This window comes from Mobula hypostoma, chromosome 11 (assembly GCF_963921235.1).
Source record: "Mobula hypostoma chromosome 11, sMobHyp1.1, whole genome shotgun sequence".
Classification (NCBI taxonomy): Eukaryota; Metazoa; Chordata; class Chondrichthyes; order Myliobatiformes; family Myliobatidae; genus Mobula; species Mobula hypostoma.
In genome coordinates, this window is record NC_086107.1 from 51460841 (window position 1) to 51485327 (window position 24487).

General features: G+C 37.9%; 1 protein-coding gene across 3 annotated transcripts in view; it reads left to right on the top strand.

The window, feature by feature from the left end:
• The window catches only part of syt7a (synaptotagmin VIIa), a 572706-nt gene that overhangs the window by 410421 nt on the left and 137798 nt on the right, over positions 1–24487 (top strand). For 2 of the 3 annotated variants that reach the window (XM_063062024.1, XM_063062025.1), the window contains exons 3-5: positions 1383–1462; positions 15484–15615; positions 16073–16276. In XM_063062024.1, coding sequence (XP_062918094.1) covers positions 1383–1462; positions 15484–15615; positions 16073–16276 — 416 coding nt within the window. The remainder of the gene's footprint in view (positions 1–1382; positions 1463–15483; positions 15616–16072; positions 16277–24487) is intronic. The other variant, XM_063062026.1, reaches the window with a different exon arrangement.

Sequence of the window (24487 nt, forward strand, 5' to 3'; positions counted from 1 at the left end):
TAATCTCTTCCCCTGTGTTCAGAAATCAACCACTGTTCAGCATCCAACTTACCTGGCTCTACATCCCACACTCCCTTTAAATTCATTGGCTTTTCTTTCCAATGTTCCCTTTAAATACAAGAACACAAAGAGAAGGAGCAGGATTTGGTCACTTGCCCCTCACTATTCAATATGACCATATCTGGTCTAAGTTGTCCTTGTCTCTCCTGCTGTGCTAGTTCCTCATAACCTTCAGTTTCTCGATCATTCAATTATTTATCTATCTCCACCTTAAATATATTTAATGATTAGGAATTCACCGCTCTTGGGGGGCAGAGAACATTAGGAATTCACAATTAACACACATCAAAGTTGCTGGTGAATGCCGCAGGCCAGGCAGCATCTCTAGGAAGAGATACAGTCGACGTTTCAGGCCGAGATCCTTCGTCAGCACTTGGCCTGAAACGTCGACTGTACCTCTTCCTAGAGATGCTGCCTGGCCTGCTGCATTCACCAGCAACTTTGGTGTGTGTTGCACGAATTTCTAGCATCTGCAGCATTCCTGTTGTTTGTGGAATTCACAATTCTTTGGTTCAGTAGAAATGTTACCGTATGATTGTGTAACATCTTAAAAAATTAAAATTGTTTTGCTTGTATGTCCTCCCTATGAGCACTGCACATGAATATGAGAAAAATGTCAGCTCTTAAGTATATACACCCCCATGGAAGCCACATTGTTCTCTGTAAGCCTGCCCTAGCACTTATAGCTGTTTCTCTCTCAGCACCGTATTCCTATTCTCTCCCCAGATATCTTAATACCTTTTGTGTTTCAGATATATCTAGCTCCTTAAGTCTATTCAGCAGCTTAGTCTTCTTCCCCTTCTGTGATAGCAAATTCCACAAGATCATCACCTTTTCAGTGAAGAAATTTTCACTGTGACCTCCATAGCCCACAGGCCAGGAAAGTCATCCTCTTCCTATGCAATCTGTATCATCCTATCAGATGTTTCAATATTTCAGTGAGATTTCCTCTCTTTTTTCTAAAACAGTGAATATAATTCTTCAAGATTGTTTTGGAAGATATAAATAGGTGACTGACACCCAATAGTAATTTTAAATGCAATTCGAGTAATTAATCATACAGGCCTTTGATGGCCTTTGTATAGCATGTTCCAACATCTATCCATGAGTCTTTGATTGAATTCCCAACCTGCTATACCTATAATCAATCAACACGCTCTATAATTCAAAGAACTGAGGAACTATTACTTAATCATTACATAAGGTACATTTCCCCCCTTAATTTTGGGGTATCAGCTCAAACACTTTATTACAATTATAATGCAGCTAATAAATTTCTATGTTATTAAATTGTTTCTCTCGTATGGTTTTCTATTTTATAGGGTAAACGACACAAGAGTTCACTGGAAGTCGTCACCACACCAGACTCCAACCGGGGCCGCAACGAGAAGAAAGCCATCAAGTAGGTGCTGCGGTCAGGAAATGAGAGGGGCTTGGAAAGGTTAAGACCTCAAGCCACAATCTTTTATCAAAGTAAAGCTCTCGCATTGATTTCACTCTGACAAAAGTGATAAAGCAATAACTCGTTGGTGTTCCAAATATCAATGTAAATATTTAATTTCTTTACGCTGTGACACCTGTTGATTTTATTGTCCATTTTGATGGTATGAAATCTTTTGTTAAAGCAACAAAATTATCTTGACAGCTTTCTTTTCCTCTTGAAGGCTGCGTGTAATCGAATATGTTGGAAGATCCAGTATACAATCTTTGCAGCCTCTCAGAAGATATAAATCTCTCTTTGTTCATGAGTTATGTACTATATATATTTCTATTTGAGGTTGGGAACAAAATTCAGCATTAAAGCTATGAGGCAATTCTTTCCTGCAAAAGTAATAGTAACTATTTTTTCCTGCAGCTTGTATAAAAGAAAGAATTTATGGAGCAAATATGAGAATAGATCATTATCGGTTGATATCCTTGTAGCGTGCAGTTGAAGACAACAGGTAGCAGGAATTTTCTGCACTATTCCTGAGACATATTGACTGCAATTATAATTTTGTTCTTTCAGCTTCAACGTGTTTACCACAGCTTTTAGATTATCACAATGTACCTTGTTTCCCTCTTCATTAAGCTCTGAAACCTGACAGGTGTTGCCGACAATTTTGAAGAAGTTTTAAATATTACTCTAAAGTGTTAGAAATGTTGTTCATTTTTATTGTGTTTGCTACGTAAGTCACTTGAAGGTACTTCTAAATGAGGTTGGGAGGGAAACCAAATCCGTTTCCTTTCCTTGTTATCATGCTGTTGAATGTCTATTAATTGTACTGAATCATTTCATTGATTTCAGCTTAGATGACAAAGTCAATGTGCAAATTTTGTTATGAACTAGGCTTGAGGGCTGCAAATTAAGATACTGTAATGTGTTAAATTAATTTTCTTTTACCTTTTTCTCCAGTTTAGCATACAATGATTAAATTGTCATTTATTCCTTGTCATCTCAAAGATCTGATTAACGAAATGACTAGATAGTTTTTATATAATGCCAAGACAGTACAGATCTTGAATGAACTAATATGGTTTACTTCAGCAGCGATTCTACAGAGTGCGCTGTGTGTTTGTTTATATTTAAATTGTAATGGAATGCAACAGTATATGCAGAAATCTCTCTCTCTCTCTCCATCTGGCTCAGCACTGCAACAGTTCTCCACCTAGCCCTATGTAATTAGCCCACGTTTTCTGCTGTTTACACATTGGGCAATATCTGCTGCATGGGTACAGTACTAGAAATATTCCCAGTTACAATTCCAGTCTCCTGTTTATGTTAAACGATTCAAGAAATTTAGTGTTTAAATGGTACACCTTTAGGTCTTGGCCCTTCAATACATGATCAACAGAAAATGGATCTTTATTAAATTACACAATGGTCATAATCACATTTCTGAACAATGATGTGAGGATTTTTGTCTTCCCAATTTCAGCAGGATATTAGGTCAAGAATAGGTAAGGATTTACTTAATATTATGTTTCATTCCACTGTGTAAGATAGGTCACTGTCTGAAGAGCAGATAACAGGGTGTGTGACTACTTGTATGTGACAGAGTACATGACACAAATGGATCCCAAATATTGTTGAACAACTTGTATAGTTTACAAGTATTTGTCACTTAGCAGCTGTCCATCACTAATGACTTTGTAACACAGATTTTAGGTGCAGATTTTGAAATATATTTTGAAGTTACTCTTAAAGACAAAAATGCTACAATTATTTTGTGCCTTGTGCTGTTAAATTTAGATTTATATTCTTTAGTCAATCAATATAATTTTGGAATATGTAATCCAATTATGTAGTTTGGAGGATAGAGCTTGGATATGTTACTTACAGTTTTGGTGGTGCCCCTCAGCAGAGCTGCAGTCTAGCGGCTACCTGCCAGTCTCCACAGTCTTGATTCCAGGAGTGGGTGCAGAGGAATGATGAACAGTACTGTCATTGGTTGGAACAGTTAGTTATCTGCCTTCTAATGCCGAGCAGACCTCAGGTCTGGGCGATCTAGGCTAGCCCACATTTCTGTGGGTGAAAGCGCCTTGTTAAAGAGAGAACTCAGAGGGGAATGGCCAGACTGGCTCAAGCTAGCAGGAAGGCGACAGTAACTCAAATAGCTACACGTTACATCGGCGGTGTGAAGAAGAGCATCTCTGAATGCACAATACGTTGAAGCTTGAAGCAGAAGACCACGAACATAAACTCAGTGGCCACTTTCTAAGGTACAGAAGGTATCTAATAAAGTGGCCACTGAGTATATGAGGTTCCTACCAACACATGTCTCAAAAGGATCATTTGAAATGGCATTCATCAGGAAAACGAAGAAGCTCAGTGGAAAGAGTGCATCGTCTCCCAAACTGTTCGACTTGTCCATCAACACTGACACAACTGCAGTAGAGCCTGTGGGCCCCATTTGGCCTCATCAGCCACCTCAGAACCCAGAGAACTAGGGTCCTCCTTCCTCCCAAAGGGTCTGTCTAGGAGAGAGAAGATATATCTGCATGGGATAGTAACAGCACTGTCTCAAGTATTTAATATATTCTTGCAACTACACACAATATCTGAATACCCGGCAAATGAAAACCACCTTAAATCTCACTTGATTTCATTTCCTTACTTTATCCAAAAGGTGTGTTTTTAATTCTGCCTCCTCCAAGCACAATTATTTTTTCTTCAGATCCTCCTCTCAATTATATCATTTCATATTCTGGAATAGGAATATTCTTTTATACTCATCAAGCTGATAGATGTTATACTGGGAAATCGATTGCTTTTCATTTCAGGTGCACTAGTCAAGATGAACATGGTTGATGAAGAGTATAGAGATTTCCATCAAAGTGCTTCATCTTCCACCATTAAATTAGACTGGGCTTGGAGCAGCTCGGTGCTTGGAGACTAAGAAACTAAACTGAGATTGTGAGGCTCATACATAGAACATAGAAATCTACAGCACATTACAGGCCCTTCAGCCCACAATGTTGTGCCGGCCATGTAACCTATTCTAGAAACTGCCTAGAATTTCCTTACCACATAGCCCACCAGGCCATCAGACTGATGACCTCATGCTGACTTGAGTGTACTCCATATTACATTGACTGTTCTATTTATTATAAATTACTATGATTGTGCATTGCACATTTTGATGGAGATGTAACATAAAGATTTTTACTCCTCATGTATGTGAAGGATGAAAGAAATAAAGTCAATTCAATTCAATTCATTCTATTTTTCTAAGCTCCATGTACCCAAGAGTCTCTTAAAAGACCCTATTGTATCCACTTCCACCACTCTAACTGGCAGTGCATTCCACGCACCCACCACTCTCTGTGTGAAAAACTTACCTCTGACATCACCCTTGTACCTACTTCCAAGCACCTTAAAACTATGCCCCTCGTGTTAGCCATTTCAGCCCTGGGAAAAAACTTATACCAAATTTATTTAGAGATTATCGAACCGACCATTCATGGATTGTAAAACCAGCTCAAGACAATATAGTGAACTAAACATTAACCTTTTAAAGACTGTCAGCATTCATTTATTCCCATCTGACCAAAGATTTCAAAAATAAAGTCACATTCTACATTTCAGTATGTTTAGCCACCTGTTCCAAATGTGTCTGTCACGGATATTTTTAGCTGGAGGTTCTCAAAAATCTATCTCTACAGATAAAAACAGTAAGCATCAGAAGTTTAGTCCAAAGCTCGTTTTTCAGGAAAGAGAAATAATTAGCTGGAATATATTTTTATCAACAATTATCTAGATTTCAGTATTGAAGCTATGTTTTACAATTCAGCACAGCAATACTTTTACAGCTCGGGGGTGTCAGAGTTCAGAGTTCAATTCCGGCATCCTCTGTAAGGAACTTGTAGGTCCTCCCTATGAATGTGTGGGTTTCCTGCCACAGTCCAAAGTCCCAGTTAATCAGTTAATTGGGCATTGTAAATTCTCCTGTGATTAGGCTAGGGTTAATTAGATAGGTTGCTGGGCAGTGTGGCTCATAGGACCAGAAAGTCCCGTTCCGTGCTGTATCTCTAAATAATTTTTTTTAAATCACCTCTTGCACAAATATGTGGACTTAAAGATGGAGCCTGACACTAAACCCAAAATGTAGAATCCCAAAGTGCAATTTTTAACAGTGTGGACTTAGCAGATGTATTTTCAGGTCATAAAAGTAGAATAATATTTAGAAATATGTTCCAAAACTATCTTTACCAAGTTTCTTTTTATGAAAATGCCTTCAGTCTATTTTGTGAAAATCTATCCAAATATTTAAACTAAAGATAGTTGTCAATGCTCGAAAATAGAATACTTGCAACTTTTTCCTCTAGTGCCAGGACCAACCCCTACAGGACTTTAATAATAAGAATTAATAAAGTATGAAGTTCCCTTTGCTTTGTCAATATAGTTTAAATGAAAATTCCATCAATCACTCCCAAGACAAGTTTGTATTATTTAATAGAGGTTAACGCTTCATCTGTACTGAGTGTCCTGCCATGCAGATTTTCATGCACGATCATCATCGGCTTCATTGCAGCCAAGTACCAGATTGAGGTGGTGCAGAGTAAATCTTTAAACCAAATTCTTGGCTTTTCAGCAGCTAAGTTTTCTTTTTTTTGGGGGGGGGGCTACTAGAAGATTTAAATCCACACAACTCCAGCAGGATACTACCGATTAAAACTAGCACTGGGACTAACTATCCACTGGAGGAGTCTGCCAGAATGATTAAAACAAAATAAATGGGATCAACTTGTTTATTTGACAAAACTCTCACTTTTATTCCATAAACTGAAATATATTGAAAAGTAATGGCACATATTCCCAACTAGTAAAGACATACCCCTCTCATTCAAGTCTGGCGATAACACCGCTTGTGACAAAGATACATGTAAGTTGTATATAATTAGACTCTGTTTATTACCCTTTCCTGGAAAATCTCAGTGCTTTCATTGAGAAAATTTGTTGTAGTTTCTGTCACATCCACTTGCCGCATTCTGAGCAAATTGATTGCTTGCTGTAAAAAAGATCACATACTATAATCATGAGTCTAATGCCCCCATATGCAACTCATTGTTTGACATTAGTGTCAGTAGACACAGATTTAAAACAATATAGAGCCACGCTGATGCACTAATATTTGGGAATTTTACATTGTTCTCTGCAGTTTACTAAATATAACTATAGTGGAAGTTTCATTAGTGTTTATGCATTTATTTCCTTGATTCGGTAGATTATTATTGTGGAATACAGTAATGTGCTGTGGACAGAAATCTAGGGTAGAAGAGAGGATTGGAAGGAATCTTGGATACCAGTGAAAGAAGATGAGAATGTCAGGAGTCAGGGAGAAATTGGAGAAACAAATGAAATGATGAAATTTTATATCAGAAGATAAAAATGTTATTGGAGAAGTCATCAATTTATTTATTTGGAGTCTGATAAGGGGGTAATGGGTACTTGAACTGCTGCCATTCTTGTTATTTAGGACACTTTAGGTTTCACAATCAGTGACAATGAAGAAACGGCAATATACATTCTCTGTCCGCCAGAAAAAGCAGGATCTCCCAGCGGCCACACATTTTAATTCCACATCCCATTCCCATTCTGACATGTCTATCCACGGCCTCCTCTACTGTAAAGATGAACACTCAGGTTGGAGGAACAACACCTTATATTCCATCTGGGTAGCCTCCAACCTGATGGCATGAACATCGACTTCTCTAACTTCCGCTAATGCCCCAGCTCTCCCTCGTACCCCATCTGTTACTTATTTTTATACACACATTCTTTCTCTAACTCTCCTTTTTCTCCCTCTGTCCCTCTGAATATACCCCTTGCCCATCCTCTGGGTTTCCCCCGCCCTCCTTGTCTTTCTTCCCGGACCTCCTGTCCCATGATCCTCTCGTATCCCTTTTGCCTATCACCTGTCCAACTCTTGGCTCCATCCCTCCCCCTCCTGTCTTCTCCTATCATTTTGGATCTCCCCCTCCCCCTCCAACTTTCAAATCTCTTACTCACTCTTCCTTCAGTTAGTCCTGAAGAAGGGTCTCGGCCTGAAACGTCGACTGTACCTCTTCCTAGAGATGCTGCCTGGCCTGCTGCGTTCACCAGCAACTTTGATGTGTGTTGCTTGAATTTCCAGCATCTGTAGAATTCCTGTTGTTATATACATTCCTCACTTAGTATGTGAGTTGAAGGGGATGGCAAAGTGGCGGGGGGGGGGGGTTCTTCTTCTCTTCCCACCCCTGTTGGCTTGGGGAAGTGTTGTCAGAATAGCCTTCACAAGTTACCATACTACATTGACTGCAGTTGTAGATGGATAACAATTCATAGAGCGAAGACTGAGAAAAGTGGATGGAGTGAATGCCTAGGGACGCTTTTAAATTGTTGCATTCATTATTGCAAATGATGTATCTGAAGAAAAGAAAAGCACCGATATGACTGAGTTTAAATGAAATAAAATATATTCAGTGCCAGGGAAGCCAAAACCAAAAATATTTAATGACATTGTATCTATTTCATTACGATGTTATTTTGAAACAACACAGACAGATTGTTCAGGCAAAGATCATCGTGATAAAGTAGCTATTGTGAAAAAGTAATTAATTTGGGGGCTGTGCTGCATTGGGTGGCTGCTCAAAAACACCTTAACCATTGCACTGTTTAGAAAATGCATTAAGTTACACCTTTTTAAAATCTCAGTTCCTTAAAACTGAAGTTTTAGGTTGTGATTTAGCAAAGAACAGCACAGCGTTCCAGTATAGGTACACAACTGCTGAGAGCACTAGGGAGTTTGTTTAGTGAAGAAATATTGATGATGTGATAATCAAAAAAATCCAAGCATGGAAATTTTAAACATAATCTTTGTAAATGAACCATTTTTTCAGAGGGTCTTCCAGTCACAAGTTCACAAGACAAAGGAGCAGAAGTAGGCCATTCAGCCCATCGAGTCTGCTCCACAGCTCCCCCATGAGCTAAACTATTCACCCATCTAGTTCCAATTTCCGGCTTTTTCCCCATATCCCTTGATACCCTGACTAATTAGATACCTGTCAATCTCCTCCTTAAACACCCTCAATGATCGGGCCTCCACAGCCATATGTGGCAACAAATTCCACAAATCCACGACCCTCTGGCTAAAAAAAATTCTCCTCATCTCTGTTTTAACTGGGTACCCTCTAATTCTAAGACTATGGCCTCTTGTCCTGGACTCACCCACCGAGGGAAACAACCTTTCCACATCTACTCTGTCCAACCCTTTCAACATTCGAAACGTTTTATTGAGATCCCCTCTCATTCTTCTATACTCTAATGAATACAATCCAAGAGCCGACAGACGCTCCTCATATGTTAGCCCCTGCATTCCAGGAATCGTCCTTGTAAATCTTCTCTGAACTCTCTCCAACATCAGTATATCCTTTCTAAGATAGGGGGCCCAAAACTGCACACAGTATTCCAAATGAGGCCTCACTAATGCCCCATAGAGCCTCATCAACACCTACTTACTCTTATACACTATTCCTCTTGAAATGAATGCCAACATAGCATTCGCTTTCCTTACTGCCAGTCCAACTTGGAGGTTAACCTTTAGGGTATCCTGCACGAGGACCCCCAAGTCCCTTTGCACTTCCGATTTTTGAATTTTCTCCCCATCTAAATAATAATCTGCTTGATTATTTCTTCTTCTGAAATGTACAACCATACATTTGTCAACGTTGTATCTCATCTGCCATTTCTTTGCCCACTCTCCTAAACTGACTAAGTCTCTCTGTACCTTTCCGTTTCTTCAACATTTCCTGCTCCTCGACCTATCTTGGTGTCATCCGCAAACTTGGCCACAAAACCATTTAATCCATAATCCAAATCATCGATATACATCTTAAAGAGAAGCGGCCCCAACACCGACCCCTGCGGAACACCACTAGTAACCGGCAACCAATCAGAATAGGATCTCTTTATTCCCACCCTTTGCTTCCTGCCTATCAGCCAATGCTCCACCAATTTCAATATCTTTCCTATAATTCCATGGGCTCTCATTTTATTAAGCAGCCTCATATGTGGCACCTTATCGAAGGCCTTTTGAAAATCCAAATACACAACATCCACAGCCTCTCCCTTGTTAATCTTATTCGAGATTACCTCAAAAAATTCCAATAAGTTGGTAAGGCAGGATCTTCCCTTCATGAAACCATGCTGGCTTCGGCCTATCTTGTCAGTCATCAGCAGATACAAATTAAAAGAATGACGATTCTACATGAATGGCAGAAAGTTGTACAAGTGTCAGGGTATTGAGCTGGAAATAAAATGACATCATCAAGAGAATTTGCCAAGAATAGAAAATTAAACCAATAGTCAAATACATAATTAGAGCTGAAAATACTAAGAACATTAAAATATTGCTTTGTATTAGACACTTACCTAGGCTTAATTGAAGAGAAATTTAAGCCAAAAAATGAGTTTTAAATTGAAAATTTGTCAATATACTATATTCTGCAAAAAGTTCCTGCAGCCTTTGAATTAATTCTGCTTCTATCTAATATGATTCTATATAAAATATTTCAGAAAGATATTATAATAGAGTTTTCCTTATGTTGCTCTGGCATCTAGCCATCTGATAACAGAATAATTTGGCCTGCTGATATAGTTGGTATTTGACATTTTGTGGAAAAGAAGTAAATTTAACGTCAGTACACAGCATGACAACTTATCAGTACCTGCCACCGATTTTCCCTGGCTCAATTGTTTGAAGTCCACCTTTACCATTCTTGTAAAGCATACTTTGAAAAGAATTGGATTGTCTCCCGCTGCTAGGAAATGTGTGTTAATGTTAGTATGTTAAAATGCAGATTAATTTTACTTTTATGCATGATGCATTGTTGTAAGTGGTTATTCTGCCCAATGTTAAAGGAACTACAAATCAGACTGCAGATCAATACGGTATGCAGTGACACTATACTATCATTTGTGTAATATTGATTGGCCCTAATTCTACATTCTATTGTTCCATTTAGTTTTCAAACTCATGAGGTCTCTTGATCAGGTAAATTAGGATATTTTCTCTATTTGATATGGAGTTGGATTGAAGAGAGCCAACAAAAAAGTGGGTATAATATAGGAAATTGTTAGAAAATAGATTAGCATGCCAGAAATATTGGGGGGAGGGAATTGAACCAGTAATAATTTTTAAAGATATCTTTATATTAGAAATATTAAATTGGACCATATAAGAAATGCCACATTTCTTACCCTTTTCAGCGTGGACATAAACATACAAGATCGATCCCTGCCCCTAGCATAGTGAAGTTCTGTGATTCAAGGGGGGATCACAATACTGACAACAAATAGCTGCAGCATTTGGTCAACAACTATTCCGATATGCACTGAACCCATAATTTAGTTACTTTCTTTCACTCTTTAGCACCACATGTTTTAAAGACTCAAAGGAGGAAAAAGACCATATATGATTAAAATAATGTTTCCACTTCAGGCATCACTTCAAGAGACTCAGAGAACTGAAAGACATATTTTTCCAAAGAAGCTTATCAGACATGAATTTGGAAATTCAAATGAATTCACACAATAAATGTTAAAAATAAATTTAGTGCAATGCACAAATCAATCCTCTCTCTTAACCAAGGCACGCTAGCCTGTGTATCCAGTTTAAGAAGTTTCACTTTTCAATTTTGCATTCATTCTGGCAAGTACATTTCACCTCACCCATTGCCTTTCTACTATTTTCATAATATTCTTCAGATATTTCAGTTTTTAGCAAGCAGACTTCTTGCAATCAATGCTATCTACATGTAGCTATATTTTTGTCTTCTGGATGCTATTGGAAGACAATTTTGACAAAGGATTTGATTATATTTCCTTCAAGCTTTAAGATAATTAGACCATTATTCCTGGACAGATCCTATCTGTTCTTAAAAGAAGGAATGTCATTAATTGTACACTAATTACTTATCAAAATTTTCTTAGATGTTTTATATAGCTATGTTAATAATGGTTCTGATATCTTTGCAATATGTGCAATACCCAACGAGTGGATTGGTTTATTAATCTCCTTTCAGATCTTCATGTTTTTATAATCTTTCCTTTGAAAATGTTGAGGAATGTTGGATTCCTAGTAAATGGTGGGGCAAAGTAACTATATACAGTATTTTGTGTCATTTGACTCCCATTTGTTATGTGAATCCTTTGGTGGCCCCATTCCGTGATTTAATACTGGGTCTGTGCTGGTCCACAACTTATTCCCATGGAAGATTGACACAACCACCCATTTTGTTGTTTGTAGAATGATCCTTGGTTCCTATTCAATTTTAACTTTAAAAAAACGTTCATAATTTCTCATATTCTTTCATATCACCTCTCCTCTTTAGCAGTGTTTGACCTTTCAATGAGTTCTAAGTTTGTGTCACACATTTTAGCTAAAAAGCTGAACACAAACATTTTGAGAGTGAAAGTTCAGCATCTTCCTATTTCAAAAGCTTTGGGGGACATTTTTCGCCATATGTTTGCTTTGGGATCTGAGTCATGAATATAAATTGACCAGAGGAGGAACCAAAGCAACACACACAAAATGCTTGAGGGACTCAGCAAGCCAGGCAGCACCTGTGGAAAAGAGAAAACAGTCGACGTTTCAGGCTGAGACATTCTCTCGTGCCAAGGAGGGCCAAAATCTCTTTCTGAGAGGCTACAAAGGTTTCTAAATGCTAAGTCTCCATTTGATCCTCAATGAGTTCAGATGTACAGATTAGTAGTTGTAATCATAAAATTATATAGCTCAAAAGTGATTCCCCGGCTGCCCATTTAGTAGAGGACATCAATTAATCCCAATCCCAATCCCAATTCCCTACTCTTTCACCTTAGTCTCTTCTTTAAAACACACAAGCATTTTCAAGTATCTATGTGTTCTTTATTCCCTTTTTGAAAGTTACTGCTTCTGAAAGTATTTCCAAATGCTGTCAGGTGATATATTCTTAATCATATTTTCAAAGTGTAAAAAAGCCGCAGATGTTATAAATCTGAGCTAATACAGAAGATGTTGCAAACTCTCAGCTGGTGAAGCAGCACCTGTAGAAAGAGAAACAGTTAACATTTCACACCTGGAATGCTTTGTCAACACTGGGAAAGAGGAAAGGTGATTCCAGCATTTTCTGCATTTATTACTAATTTTTAAAGGTACTTCCATCAACATTCTGTTCTCTTTTTAAATTATTTTAACTATCAACCCGACAGTTTTTCCTTACCTTATGTTTCCTTACTTTCTATAATAAATTTTTGGAACAACACCCAGCTCTTTAACTAAATTTTTCATCCCCCGTATATCTCTTGAGCACACTTCCAAGATCTTGACAGTCTTTACCAAAGGTGATGCTCCAAAGAGTAGATGCTAGCATTAAATTTGCCATTATTTTCCGGAGGCTAGTAGACCATTTGGTATGAGAACAGGGATTGTCAGTTGCTGCAATAAGGAATGTTCTCCCAGTGAAATGAATTGCCAACTTTGTTGAGAATATCAAGCAAAATTTTCTAAAATTGATTATAAAGATTTTCCTGATAGGGTAAAGATCTCTTGGTGATATGTATTATGACAATGGGCATTAAATCCTGAGGAAATCTCATGTGGTCATTATCACTAACCCACTTGCTCAAGCCAATCCACATCTGCTTTCTATGTACTCACTACACAAAACTGAGTCTTAGTATCCTGCATTGTTCCTCATTTCCAAATTCATTTCCGTTATCAAATGTCAATACAATTTCTCTTGTATTTATTGGCAGTCCATCTATTGAAAAAATAAAACTGGTAAAGGTTCTCTGAACACCTTATGTATAGGCACCCCAGTGTCTATCGTCACTTTACTGACACAAAATCAATCTATGTATAAGAGCTATCTTATGTATTTATATTTATTGTGCTTTTTTATTACTTTGTGTTTTTTATCTTATTGTGTTGTTTTCTTTTGCTGCATCGGATCCGGAGTAACAATTTCAGTCTCCTTTACACTTGTGTACTGGAAATTATACAAAACAATCTTGAATCTTGAACCCATTCCTGTTCTCATCTTGCAACTTCAAAAAAATCTTACTTTTATTGTTGCTTACTATTGCTTCCTAATGATCTAACCATCCCCATAAATTTCTTACCAAGTTGTTCACATGATCTAATTTTCCATTTATATGGGATGTTCAACTGAGGATCACTGGTTTCCTATTTACATGATATCATGCTCTTTCAAAAAGTGCAATTAAATTAGTCAACAGATCCACATTAATTACTTTGATTTGCCTAATTTGCATTGTGTTCCTCAATTTTGATTTAATTCAGGCTCAGTGTTTGTTTCAATCGATCTGACATTTCAAAACTCTATTTCATTTATTAACCAATCTGTTAATCTAAGTTAAAGTAGTTCATTTCTATGATATGCTTTTGAATATCTTAAAGATAGGGAAGATGCTTACTAACTTGAAGATTTTTATAGCCCGAGGTGGTTTAGAAGGGAGAGGTGGAGGTGGTTTTCTTCAACATTTGTCATGAACAAATTCAGTAACCATGTGTGCAATTCAAATATTCTAGTGATGCTTAATGCTTGATGCTTGATGTTCCCATTAGAGGCAAAAGAAAATTTCAACTTCAAAGTCTGCCCATAATGCAGTTAGAACTAGGTTTTCTACAATTTCCCTACTGAACACATTCTTCTTTCTTTAGGAAACAAATCATTCTTAGATAAAGATTTGAAAAATTATGAATAGTACCTCTGCTGCCTCATCTCCTGTCTTATATGATCTATTTCTTTTGTTGATTTCTCCATGTTTTGATTTGTTATCATTTCAAACAGTTGTTTTTTTTTAATAGTTACCTTCAGTGAAGATCTTCCACAACTTCTACAGATGTTTCATATTGTTATAAGGAGATACTGCACAGAAACAGGTCCTTTTGCCCACCTGCAAACACTGACCCTCATGCACCAAGATTCTCATTTTCATTTTCAACTCTAAAAAGTAGAAGCAAAGGAAGAAGTTTAGTCATTCCTTCATTCTTAAGTATAAAATTGCTTTCTCCATTTCTAAGTGAACCTCTGTGTCGTGGAGTAATACAGCATAGTGACAGTACCTTTGGCCAGCTGAATCCTTCCCAAGCATCAAGTGCCCATCAGAACTAAATCCATTTACTAACAGATGGTCTATATCTTGTTTCTTACTCATCTTTTGTTCACAAACTTGTGAAGGATTTAGGTCAAGAATTTCTATCACATGATGAAGTTGTGTGTGCCATAAATATTGCAGGAGAAGGGGATTCCAGTAATTGCCATTATAAAATCTCCTGTTTTCCTTTTGATGTTGAATGAGAATGGAAAGGTCTTCAGACCTGGTAAACAAGCTGAATGTCATCATGCTTTGTATAAACTCATTTGGGTGAATGCTCCCTCCACACCTTACCTTTGCCTGAAGGAAGTAGAAACATCATGTAGTGGGATTTAGGGGTTTGAGTACATAATGTATTCAAAGCATTGCACAGTCTATTATGACGTCAATCAGGTATGGGTTTGACTTAATTACTAGGAACTTTGTGAAAAGAGAATTCTTGGAGATGCCATTTTCTGTTGTTCCTGACTAACAATTCAGCTACTTTGCTCCCTGCAGTATATCTTCTGCTTAGCAAAATGTACTTTTCCTGAAGTCCTTTGGCTAACAAACTTGTTTTCTTTTTAAGACAAATCTCACACAAAAAAATTTCAAGTTACGCCAAAGATTTGGGCATGAACATTGAAACTGTTGATTCATGTTGAGCTCAGTTGTTAAATGCTGTTTCCTCTGCCAGGGAATTTGCTCACCACCTGACCAAGTATTCAACCACAGTAATAAAGTCCATCTTTAACAAACATATTTTTTTCATATTTCAGCTTCTGTTGTGTTTTCCTTCTTTTCTCTCTTTGCTGTTCTAGTGATCTTGACAAAGACTTTTGGAATAACAATGACAGCACTGTACAAAAGAAATGGAGTTCCTACCCTCCAAAGGAGTTCATTCTAAACATTTCGCCTTATGCACCTTATGGTGACCCACGTCTTTCACTCAAGTGAGTTTCTTTCAATGGTTTGGCTTTCTATAGTATGTAAAGCTTCCTTCCTCTGTCTTTTACCTATCCACCCAATCACCCACTCACGCCCATTCCCAAACCCTTTGCAACCCCATGGATAACTTGACCCCATGGAGACGAACAACCCTCCTGATCATGTGCCTTGCTTGAAGTTCACAACTCATCTGATCTATCTTCCAAATGTGGGATAGCAGAGGGTTGCTCGTTGAGGTTTCTGTTACACTGTGTGATAGAACTAACATTTTTTAAAATGCTGTCTTGATGCTGTTGATAGAATTTCTCTGGCTGCTTAATCCCCTTCTGTTTTTTTTTTGAGCTTTGGAAGAAAGGGCTGCGTAGGTGTGCACTGATGTGCTTTAGCAGCAGATCTGCTTTACTCCAATCTTCAATCAGGGCTGACTCACTCTCTGTCCACTCTGCTTCCTGTCCGTACTAGTGGCTCTCTCATGTCCGGTAACAAAGCTCCAGTAGCTGAAAAAGAAACACGCACGGCCGAGAAGCAAACCCGCAGCAACAGCATGAAGAGCAGCGGATCTTCCGTCAGTAATCGGGGTGAAGCTGCCAATGGGAAGGTTGGGAAAGGTGGGCGCTGGCACACAGTCCAGACTCTCCTAGCATCGGGCAAGCTCAACCAAGCTAAGTGAGTTTCAATGAGTAGTTACATACTTACCGAGCCTGTGACAGCCAAAGAAATCACTCTTTCAATGATGAAATAACTTTTGCAGGAAATTAACAAGTGTCTTCACAACATGACTGCCCAGCAGCACTGGATCCTATCATTTGTCCATTACACTTGCACATGCATGGGTTTTAAGAATACATATGCTTTGTAATTGTATCCATCCACTTGCCATGACCATAATTTGCCTTATCATGCCCACAATACCATTGAAAGTCTCACTAACACTTTATTTAGCATGCTGTGGATCTAATAAATGACGGATGTTCATTGCAGTTTCATGGGCCAGCTTTCTCCCTGTGACTGACTGGAGTTGCTTTGTAGGAGACACGTGTTCTTTTCCCAATAGCGATATGTTGAGAATGATTTGTCCTTTGTGACCAGGTTGTCATATATTGACAAACATGATGTCTGACATCCAGCTGGCAGGGCAGTATTCCTTTCCTGGTGGTATTTGCTCACTGGCTTTGCTACCAATGGAAATATGACCTCTGAGTGATCAGTAATTGCACTTACTGTGTTGTTGATGTAGGCTCAGTGAGAAGGTCTCTTCAGCAAACTGTGTATTGACTTATTCAAAAGGAGGTCCTTGATTTTGTAAGGGACACCATACAGGAGACAGAAAATTTGATCAAACCGAGCTCCGGCGCGGGATGTATTAATTTAAGCAACAAGATCTCTTCTCAGTTAGAAATTCAGGATAATTATATGGACCTTGTCTGATCTTGTTCCAGAATCAGGTGCAGACCCAAGCAGGAAAAAAAGAATGGGTTGTACTAACTTAAAGCAGTTCTAGGAAGAGATATTTTGAGAAAGTAAAAGTAGGTTATGCGTGTGAGATGTACCCTTTTTTGAATGGATGTATCCTTGCAATTGCTACAGAATTTCATTGTAATGGCATATTCTCAATAGCTTGCACCTTGACAATGGCTGGTATCTGTGGCTAAAAGAACCATAACTTTTAATTAACTTATTCAGGGATTATTTGCTTCTGATATCCTTTTCTTCTCTGGTGGTAAAATAGGGAAAATATGTCCAGTTTTTCTTTATCTGTTTTTGGGTAACCCGAGAAAGAATTGTGTGTCAGGCAGAATTTGGAGCATATGTTTTTCATTGTTGCACATCCCTGAAACTGTGTGTCAGAGAATTTACACAAAGACCAATCTCACTAAGGCGGCAAATACTCCTTTGATATTAATTATTAATCTTTATACTGCGCAGAAGTTTCATTTTAGAATTTTAGCAATTTTTTTTCATAGTTATCTATAAGAGCAGTAGCCTAAAAGAGCCTGGGGCCAGGTGTGTAAAATATAGCAATAGTGGCATATGTCTAAATAACACATCATGCAGATTACTTTTCTGAGCCTGGATATTTTGGCAGGCTTGTAACATCAAAGTTCAGTGGTGCCAAATTGCCAAACTTCATACAAGTTCAGAATGCAGTGGTGTGGGTGCGTATGCACATCAGTGTAACAGACTAGAAGGGGTTAAGAATTCAGGTACGATAGAGATCAGGGTTGGTCTATTTTAACAGCGTCTGGAGGAATGACCCTGTTGTCTTGCACAGACAAGTATAGGTGAAATCAGTATTTCATAAGACCACTAGTTAATGTTTGAGAGAGCAGAAGACCCCCTTTGACAAGATAATCTTAAACAGCATCCAATATAATGCATGGCTCCTTGATTTGCATTCTAAGTAGTTGTCTAGCACTTGGCTCAGACAAGAGATTTGCCTTTGCACCAACAGACTTTTGGGAGGTGGTGTTAGCCCAAGTGTCTCTGTCAAGCCATGCCTTACCCCTTCCACTTACCCCCAGCTTGCCCCTCCTGCCATTTTTTTTTTTGATCTCTCTCTCTCTCTCTCTCTCTCTCTCTCTCTCTCTCTCTCTCTCTCTCTCTCTCTCTCTCTATTTATATATAAAAGATGCACTCCCTCTATTGGGGCATGGTAGCTTCAGTCAGTATTTGCAAAATGCATTGCAGGAAATTTCCCACTCGAATGATATTGACCACCTCTGTCACTTAGAATGAGAAGAAGACAAAGACATGAGAGCACTTCCGCTTTTAAGTTCCCACCCAATTGCCTACCATCCTGACTTGGTAGCACATTGTTTCAGAACCGGAAAAATAATCTAACAACTTGTCCAGAATGCTTACCTTGCATCTTCTCAAAAGTAGTACGGAATGACATTAAATTCTGCCTGCTAAAATTTAAATATACTTAGAGAGCCTTGAGATATTAATATATAAAGAGTTAATAGATTGATATCAAATGTTTCATAGGGCACATCTGCTGAATTAAAGAAAAATGTTTGTGGAGGGAACTCTTCCTTAGTTGAATTGTGAAAGCATGAGTCAATAAACATTTTGTATTTTTTTACTAGGTCAGAGAGTGTATCTTTAGAACTGTCCAAAGAAGATTGAGTGTGATTTTGAGTCCATGGTAGTTCTAATTATAAGTGAGAGGGCTTCATGAATTCAAACTCTTGCTCTACGTTTTCATAGGGAAGTAACCATGGTGAGGAATAACTTCAAAGTAATACTAAGCAAAATTATTCAAATAATTCAAAAGTTTTCTATATAATTATTGAAATTCCTTACTAATATCAAAGCTAATAATTTTTTGAGCATTTGAAGGCATAATGCATTTGTAAGAGTTGCTTCAGGCAAAAACAACCTGCAAAATCTAATATTAAAGCATCTGAGTGCTATTGTCATTCTCAGACAACTCAAACTACATATTCAGTTGATTAGATTTAACTTAATGTGTAGCTTAATTCTGCAAAAAAAGGTATTGAAGGGAATTTAAATTTGCTGGCTTTCGAGAGGCATGGCTCAGATTCCATAACGGTGTGGAGTGAACAAGTATGTGTGTGTGTCCACTGCCACACAACATGGCCTTTTTAAGATGATGAATGGGTTACCTATACTATGGTTTGAATCTCTACTTCACGTGTTCTTCCATCATCTGTTCTACAATCAGTAGTGTTTGTGAGGGATTTAAATGTTTTTTTATTTGTATTGCTTGAGGTTTTGTTTTGAATTTAGCCATTTATACTTCATAGAATACTTTGCATTTCATATCATTATGCAATATTTTAGCCATTGCAGCAGTTCAGAATCTCATTTTAAGTGAAATGAAAGAAAAACTAAGTTCTGCACCTAAAGATGACATTGGGCTCAGTGAGAACCACAGCTTAAGTCATTCTATTTTCAAGAGACGATTGTTAGTTAACAATAGAAGTTAAACTATTTAGTGCTAACTTTTCTGCAGTAAGAATGATTTCCACAGATGTCAGTGATGTTAGTGATGTGGAAAATGAGAAAATATCATCTTTTCTTTATTGGGCCAGATTGAATTTGATCTGGTTTCCACATGCATTCCCGACACGCCTGTACTCTGCAGTTCCTGATGTGGAAGGCCAATCACGCAAGAAATAGGAACAGGACTAGGCCACCAGGTCCACAAGTCCACCACACTGTTCAAAATAATCACAGGTTATCTATATTGTCCTCAACTCCTCTTCTGTGTCAATGTCCTACAAACCTCAGTTTCACAGCATTTTAAATATTTGAATTCTCTTAATGGGAATTCCAACACTTCACTACTCTCAGGAAAATTTCTCACATACCTTAGTTTTAAATGACCGACACTTTATTTTGCAGTCTGCCCTGTTGCTTATGGTTCTACCACTGATGAAACATCTCAGCCTCTACACCCTGTCAAGCCCTAAGGATCTTAGATGTTTGAATAAGGTCACTCTCTCATTCCTCTAAACTCCAGAAAATGTAGGCCAAAACCATCGGCCACTTTTGATGGAACCACACTCTCATCCCAGGAATTAGCTTCGTGAATCTCCCATGGACTGGCTCATGTTACTATAGCCATTTTTTACGGTAAGGGGAATAAAATTGTACACAGTATATCAAGTATGGCCTCATCAACTCCCAATACATGTTAGAAAACTTCCCCATCCTTAAATTCCAACATCTTTGCAAAAAAGGTCAACGTGTCATCTGCTCTCTTAACCTATTGGACTTTGCTAAGTTTTCATGATTTACACATTGGAACATCTAGATCCCTCTGAACTTCATTCATTTTCATCCTCTCTCCATTTTGATAACAATCCATGTTTTGATTCCTCTAACCAAACTGCATGATTGCACACTTCCTCACATTAAACACTTCTTACCAGGTTTTTGCCCAACTAGACAATCTACCTATCTACCTCAGTCTATCTACATCCCACTGTAGAAACACCATATTATTGTCATAACATACCTTCCCACCTATTTTAATACAGTCTTTCCTCACACTTTCAGTTCTGCGGGGAGGTATTACCAGCATGTAGGTCTCAGGTGGTATAGTTAGAAGCTCAAATGCTGGATTACCACTGACAAGTTCTGATAGAAGATGAATCAGGTAGAAGTGTCTACTGTCAAGGAACTTAACATATTTTGATGCTTCTGACTATAAAGTAAAGTAATTAAATCAATAGTAATTAATAATTAAACCCACATTAGTTTGATCATATTTGGGAAACAATGTTAGGCTTTATCTTTGGAACCCATAGAACTAGCGGGTGTATTGGCACTTGCAGTGCAATCTGTGTTTGAAGAGTGGCAGTGCCTGCACGTAAATCCAAGCCATGAGACTCAATAGCTGCGAGTCAGTGATTTCCATTGGAACTACGGTCTGCAGGTCCAGTAAATTCCAATTCCATTATTTTCCCAAATATGTTACAGACAGTTTTGTATTCATTGCTGTAGAGCCAAATTAATATGATGAATGTGCTGTCAGGGACAATCACTTGGTTGCCATTGCAGTTACAGTTTCTCAGAGTTGTAGTTCCCTTGTATTCATGAAAAGCAGAACTTAGAATTCTTTATCCTGACATGACTATCATTGAACATTCAGGAACAACTGGGCAGAAGGAAAATAGACGTTTAGAACTTATGTTACTTTTTGACAGCACAAAGAAGCAACTGGATGATGGCTGACAAGTTGTTTTTACTCTGCGCATAGCGTACACGGAAAGGGGACAAACATATTCATACCATAGAGTTTAATCACAAGGGAAGGCAGCCATCAAAGTAAACCAGGAGGACAGAAGAATTAAAGTTAAGGATACTGTTGCACTATCAATTACTCCAAAAGACTGGAAGTAGAGTAAATACTGAAAGGCTTTTATTAGCAGTAAAATGTGACCTCGACCATGCTGAGTATCTGCCCTGGACTGAGAGGAGGAGCAGTGGCACAATCGCTTTTATTCAGGGGTCTGTGGGAGGAGCCACAGGAGCAGTCAGCAGAGGGGCGTGTCCAGACAGGTAACCCAGTTACAACATATATATATGGTTTACCATAGATACTTTCAGTCAACTAAAATGCAAAAGGAAGTTCTTTATTAAGAATTCTGCAATATTTTCAGGCATCCCATGCATTGCACATTAGCTGCAGAGCACAATGGACTGAGAGCAGTTGCTGGGGCAAAGGCAACAGGTTTCACACAAATGTTAGTGAGCAAATTAAAGAACCAATTCACAGAATCAAATGTAAGCAAACTTAATACAAGTTAACTGAAAACATCAATATCCTTTAAAACAAAATTACAAAAAAAGTCACTGTCCTCTTTTACAGTGAATGTTAGTGAACTCCTTGAAATTATTGGATTTTTGTTAATGAACAGCCTATTACCAAGTGTATCCAACCCCTTCAGCTCAGTATGAAACTAAACATAGTACCTGGAGCAAGAGATCAGATGAGCCCAACTTTGATCATGAGCATCTTTTGTATACCTGCACCAAGTTGCTCATGTGCCAAATTCTGGAGCATAGTGATGCTCTAGGTGCAGCTGGAAGGTGATTGCCCAGAGAGTCAGTGCAGTCCAGCCCAAAGTAAATATTCCTTTCCTTCGCGGCTCTGTCTTATAAATTAGTCATCAATACTATCTGCTATTTAATTTGATATTTCTAGTTGTTCATGTGGTTTTGCAAAGTGGTTTTGTCTTGTTTATATGTTTTCAAAACACTGTTGTTTATCTGTAAGAATCTATTATTGTGTTTGTGCTAATGTTTCTGCTAATTTGTAATGTGTTTGCTATATATAGCATCTTTTCTCATAGAAGGTGCATAGCAGATGTTTGCATCAACACACTCCTGTTCTCCTATGGTCTCTTAGGAATTTTCCCAAATTCTGTTTTCAACTCTATCTCCTCATTTGAAAAATTAGCCCTTCAACAACATCATCAATAATATGTAAGACAAGATTATGTGTATTGCGGATATGTCTCTCTATGACTGCAGCTACTCTATTATTGGTTTGATCACCAGCAGTCGAGTTAAGTCATGAAGGATTTAGAATGCTTTTCATCAAAATATTTGGCAAAAATAAAGGTATGCTTGGCATCCCAAACATACTGTAGCCTTTCTCTCAACTCTGTTGCCCTGTGTCACTTACCTTTGAAAGCCTGCAATCAACCTTAAGCTGAGCTTCAAGTCAAGATTGCTTCCTTCCAGCTCAGTAACTTGAGGTACAATCAACCTTGGCTCAGACTTATAGCTACTGACATGTGCCTTTGTTACTTTTAATTTAATGCTCTTTCTATCTGTGCTTCCACCAGCTCTATCCTCTACAAACTGCTTGCCTCCTCTCGCGGATTGTAAGGTCCCGATTCACTTCCTATCTTGCAGACTGGCTAATTCAAAATCCATACTGTTACTCACCAATACTTCCACAGCTTTGACAGTTTCTTTCTCTTCATCCTTCAACAATCTTCTATTCTAGTTTCTCTGCCTGATACCCCTCTTCTGTCACAATAATGGTAGTGGTATCATGGTCTCAGGCTGCCGTGACTTTACTCCCTGGAAGATTTTAACTGATCCTCTCACTTGCTATTTGTTTTGCCACCTTTTAAAGCTTATCATTAATGTCATTTTTGCAATCATCTCTCAATTTTTCTGATACTTAATGTTGACACAAAGTACTTCCCAGCTTGTTGTGTATCATAGCAAAATATAAGTGCTAAGGTCGATTGGGAGTGAAACTGGGGTGATGCCTTCATGCACAGATTTTTTTTATTGTACTATATTCTTTAAAAATGCAAAGTTCTATTCCATAGGATAGAAAAGGATGTTAGAGAATAAATTATTCTGTAAGGTGTTAACTTGAAATCCTTAGCCTTTTATAGAGATTTTATTTCAGATTGAAACAGTGCCTGGACTCATGGCTAATTTGAGATGTTGGTTTATGTATATTTACCTCCCTGAAAATTTATGGTCTCAAGACTTGTTTCTGCTTTTGTTTTTTTCATATTCTTAATGACTTGATATCAAGAAAAGTAGTTCACAATTGCGTTCAGGTCTTAAATTCACACATACAATTGCAAGCTGCACTAAGCCGTGAAGAGGTGCATTTGATAAATTATTGCACTGAAAAATGATGGTCAAAGAATGAGAGAGAGGGTTTGTGTGAATTTATGTGATTCTGGTACAGGACAGTGATACAGTGATTCCTGCTTCTGTGTTATCTAATTCACATATTTATTGCTGCATTTACATAGAATATCTGCAATATAATGTCTGTATCCTTTGATATTTACTATATTATAACCAATGCAAGTGCATAATCATGCCACATTTATACCCCTGATCAATCTTAATACTGGTTGAGTACCCCTTATCCAAAATTCCGAAATCTGAATTCTCTTGAGCACTGTTGTGACTTTACAAACGGAAAATTCAACAAGACACTGGGAAGGTTCCCAGGCATTGGGAAGGTGTCTGCGCATCACAGACAGATCGGAGGAGTGACTTCACATATGTAATGAGCAGAAGTCAATGAAGAATAGAAAAACTCTGCATAAAGCAGTAAATGAAGATCTCAATTGTGTGTTGAAAGAGTAGATTCGTCTGTGTTGAAGTAAATAAATGCCACATAATAGTATCTGATCATGAAACAAACCAAGATCTATCAGACCAAATTGAAAATTGAAGGTAATTGAGAATATTCAACAGACTGGTTGCAGAAATTTAAGAAAAGATATGGCATTAAATTTTAAAGGTTATAAAAATTTTAAAGATGAAGCATCTGCTGATGACGAGGCAGCAGGGAAATCCGTTGACGAGTTACGAAGACCATTGCTGATGAAAATCTAACACCAGAACAAGTCTACA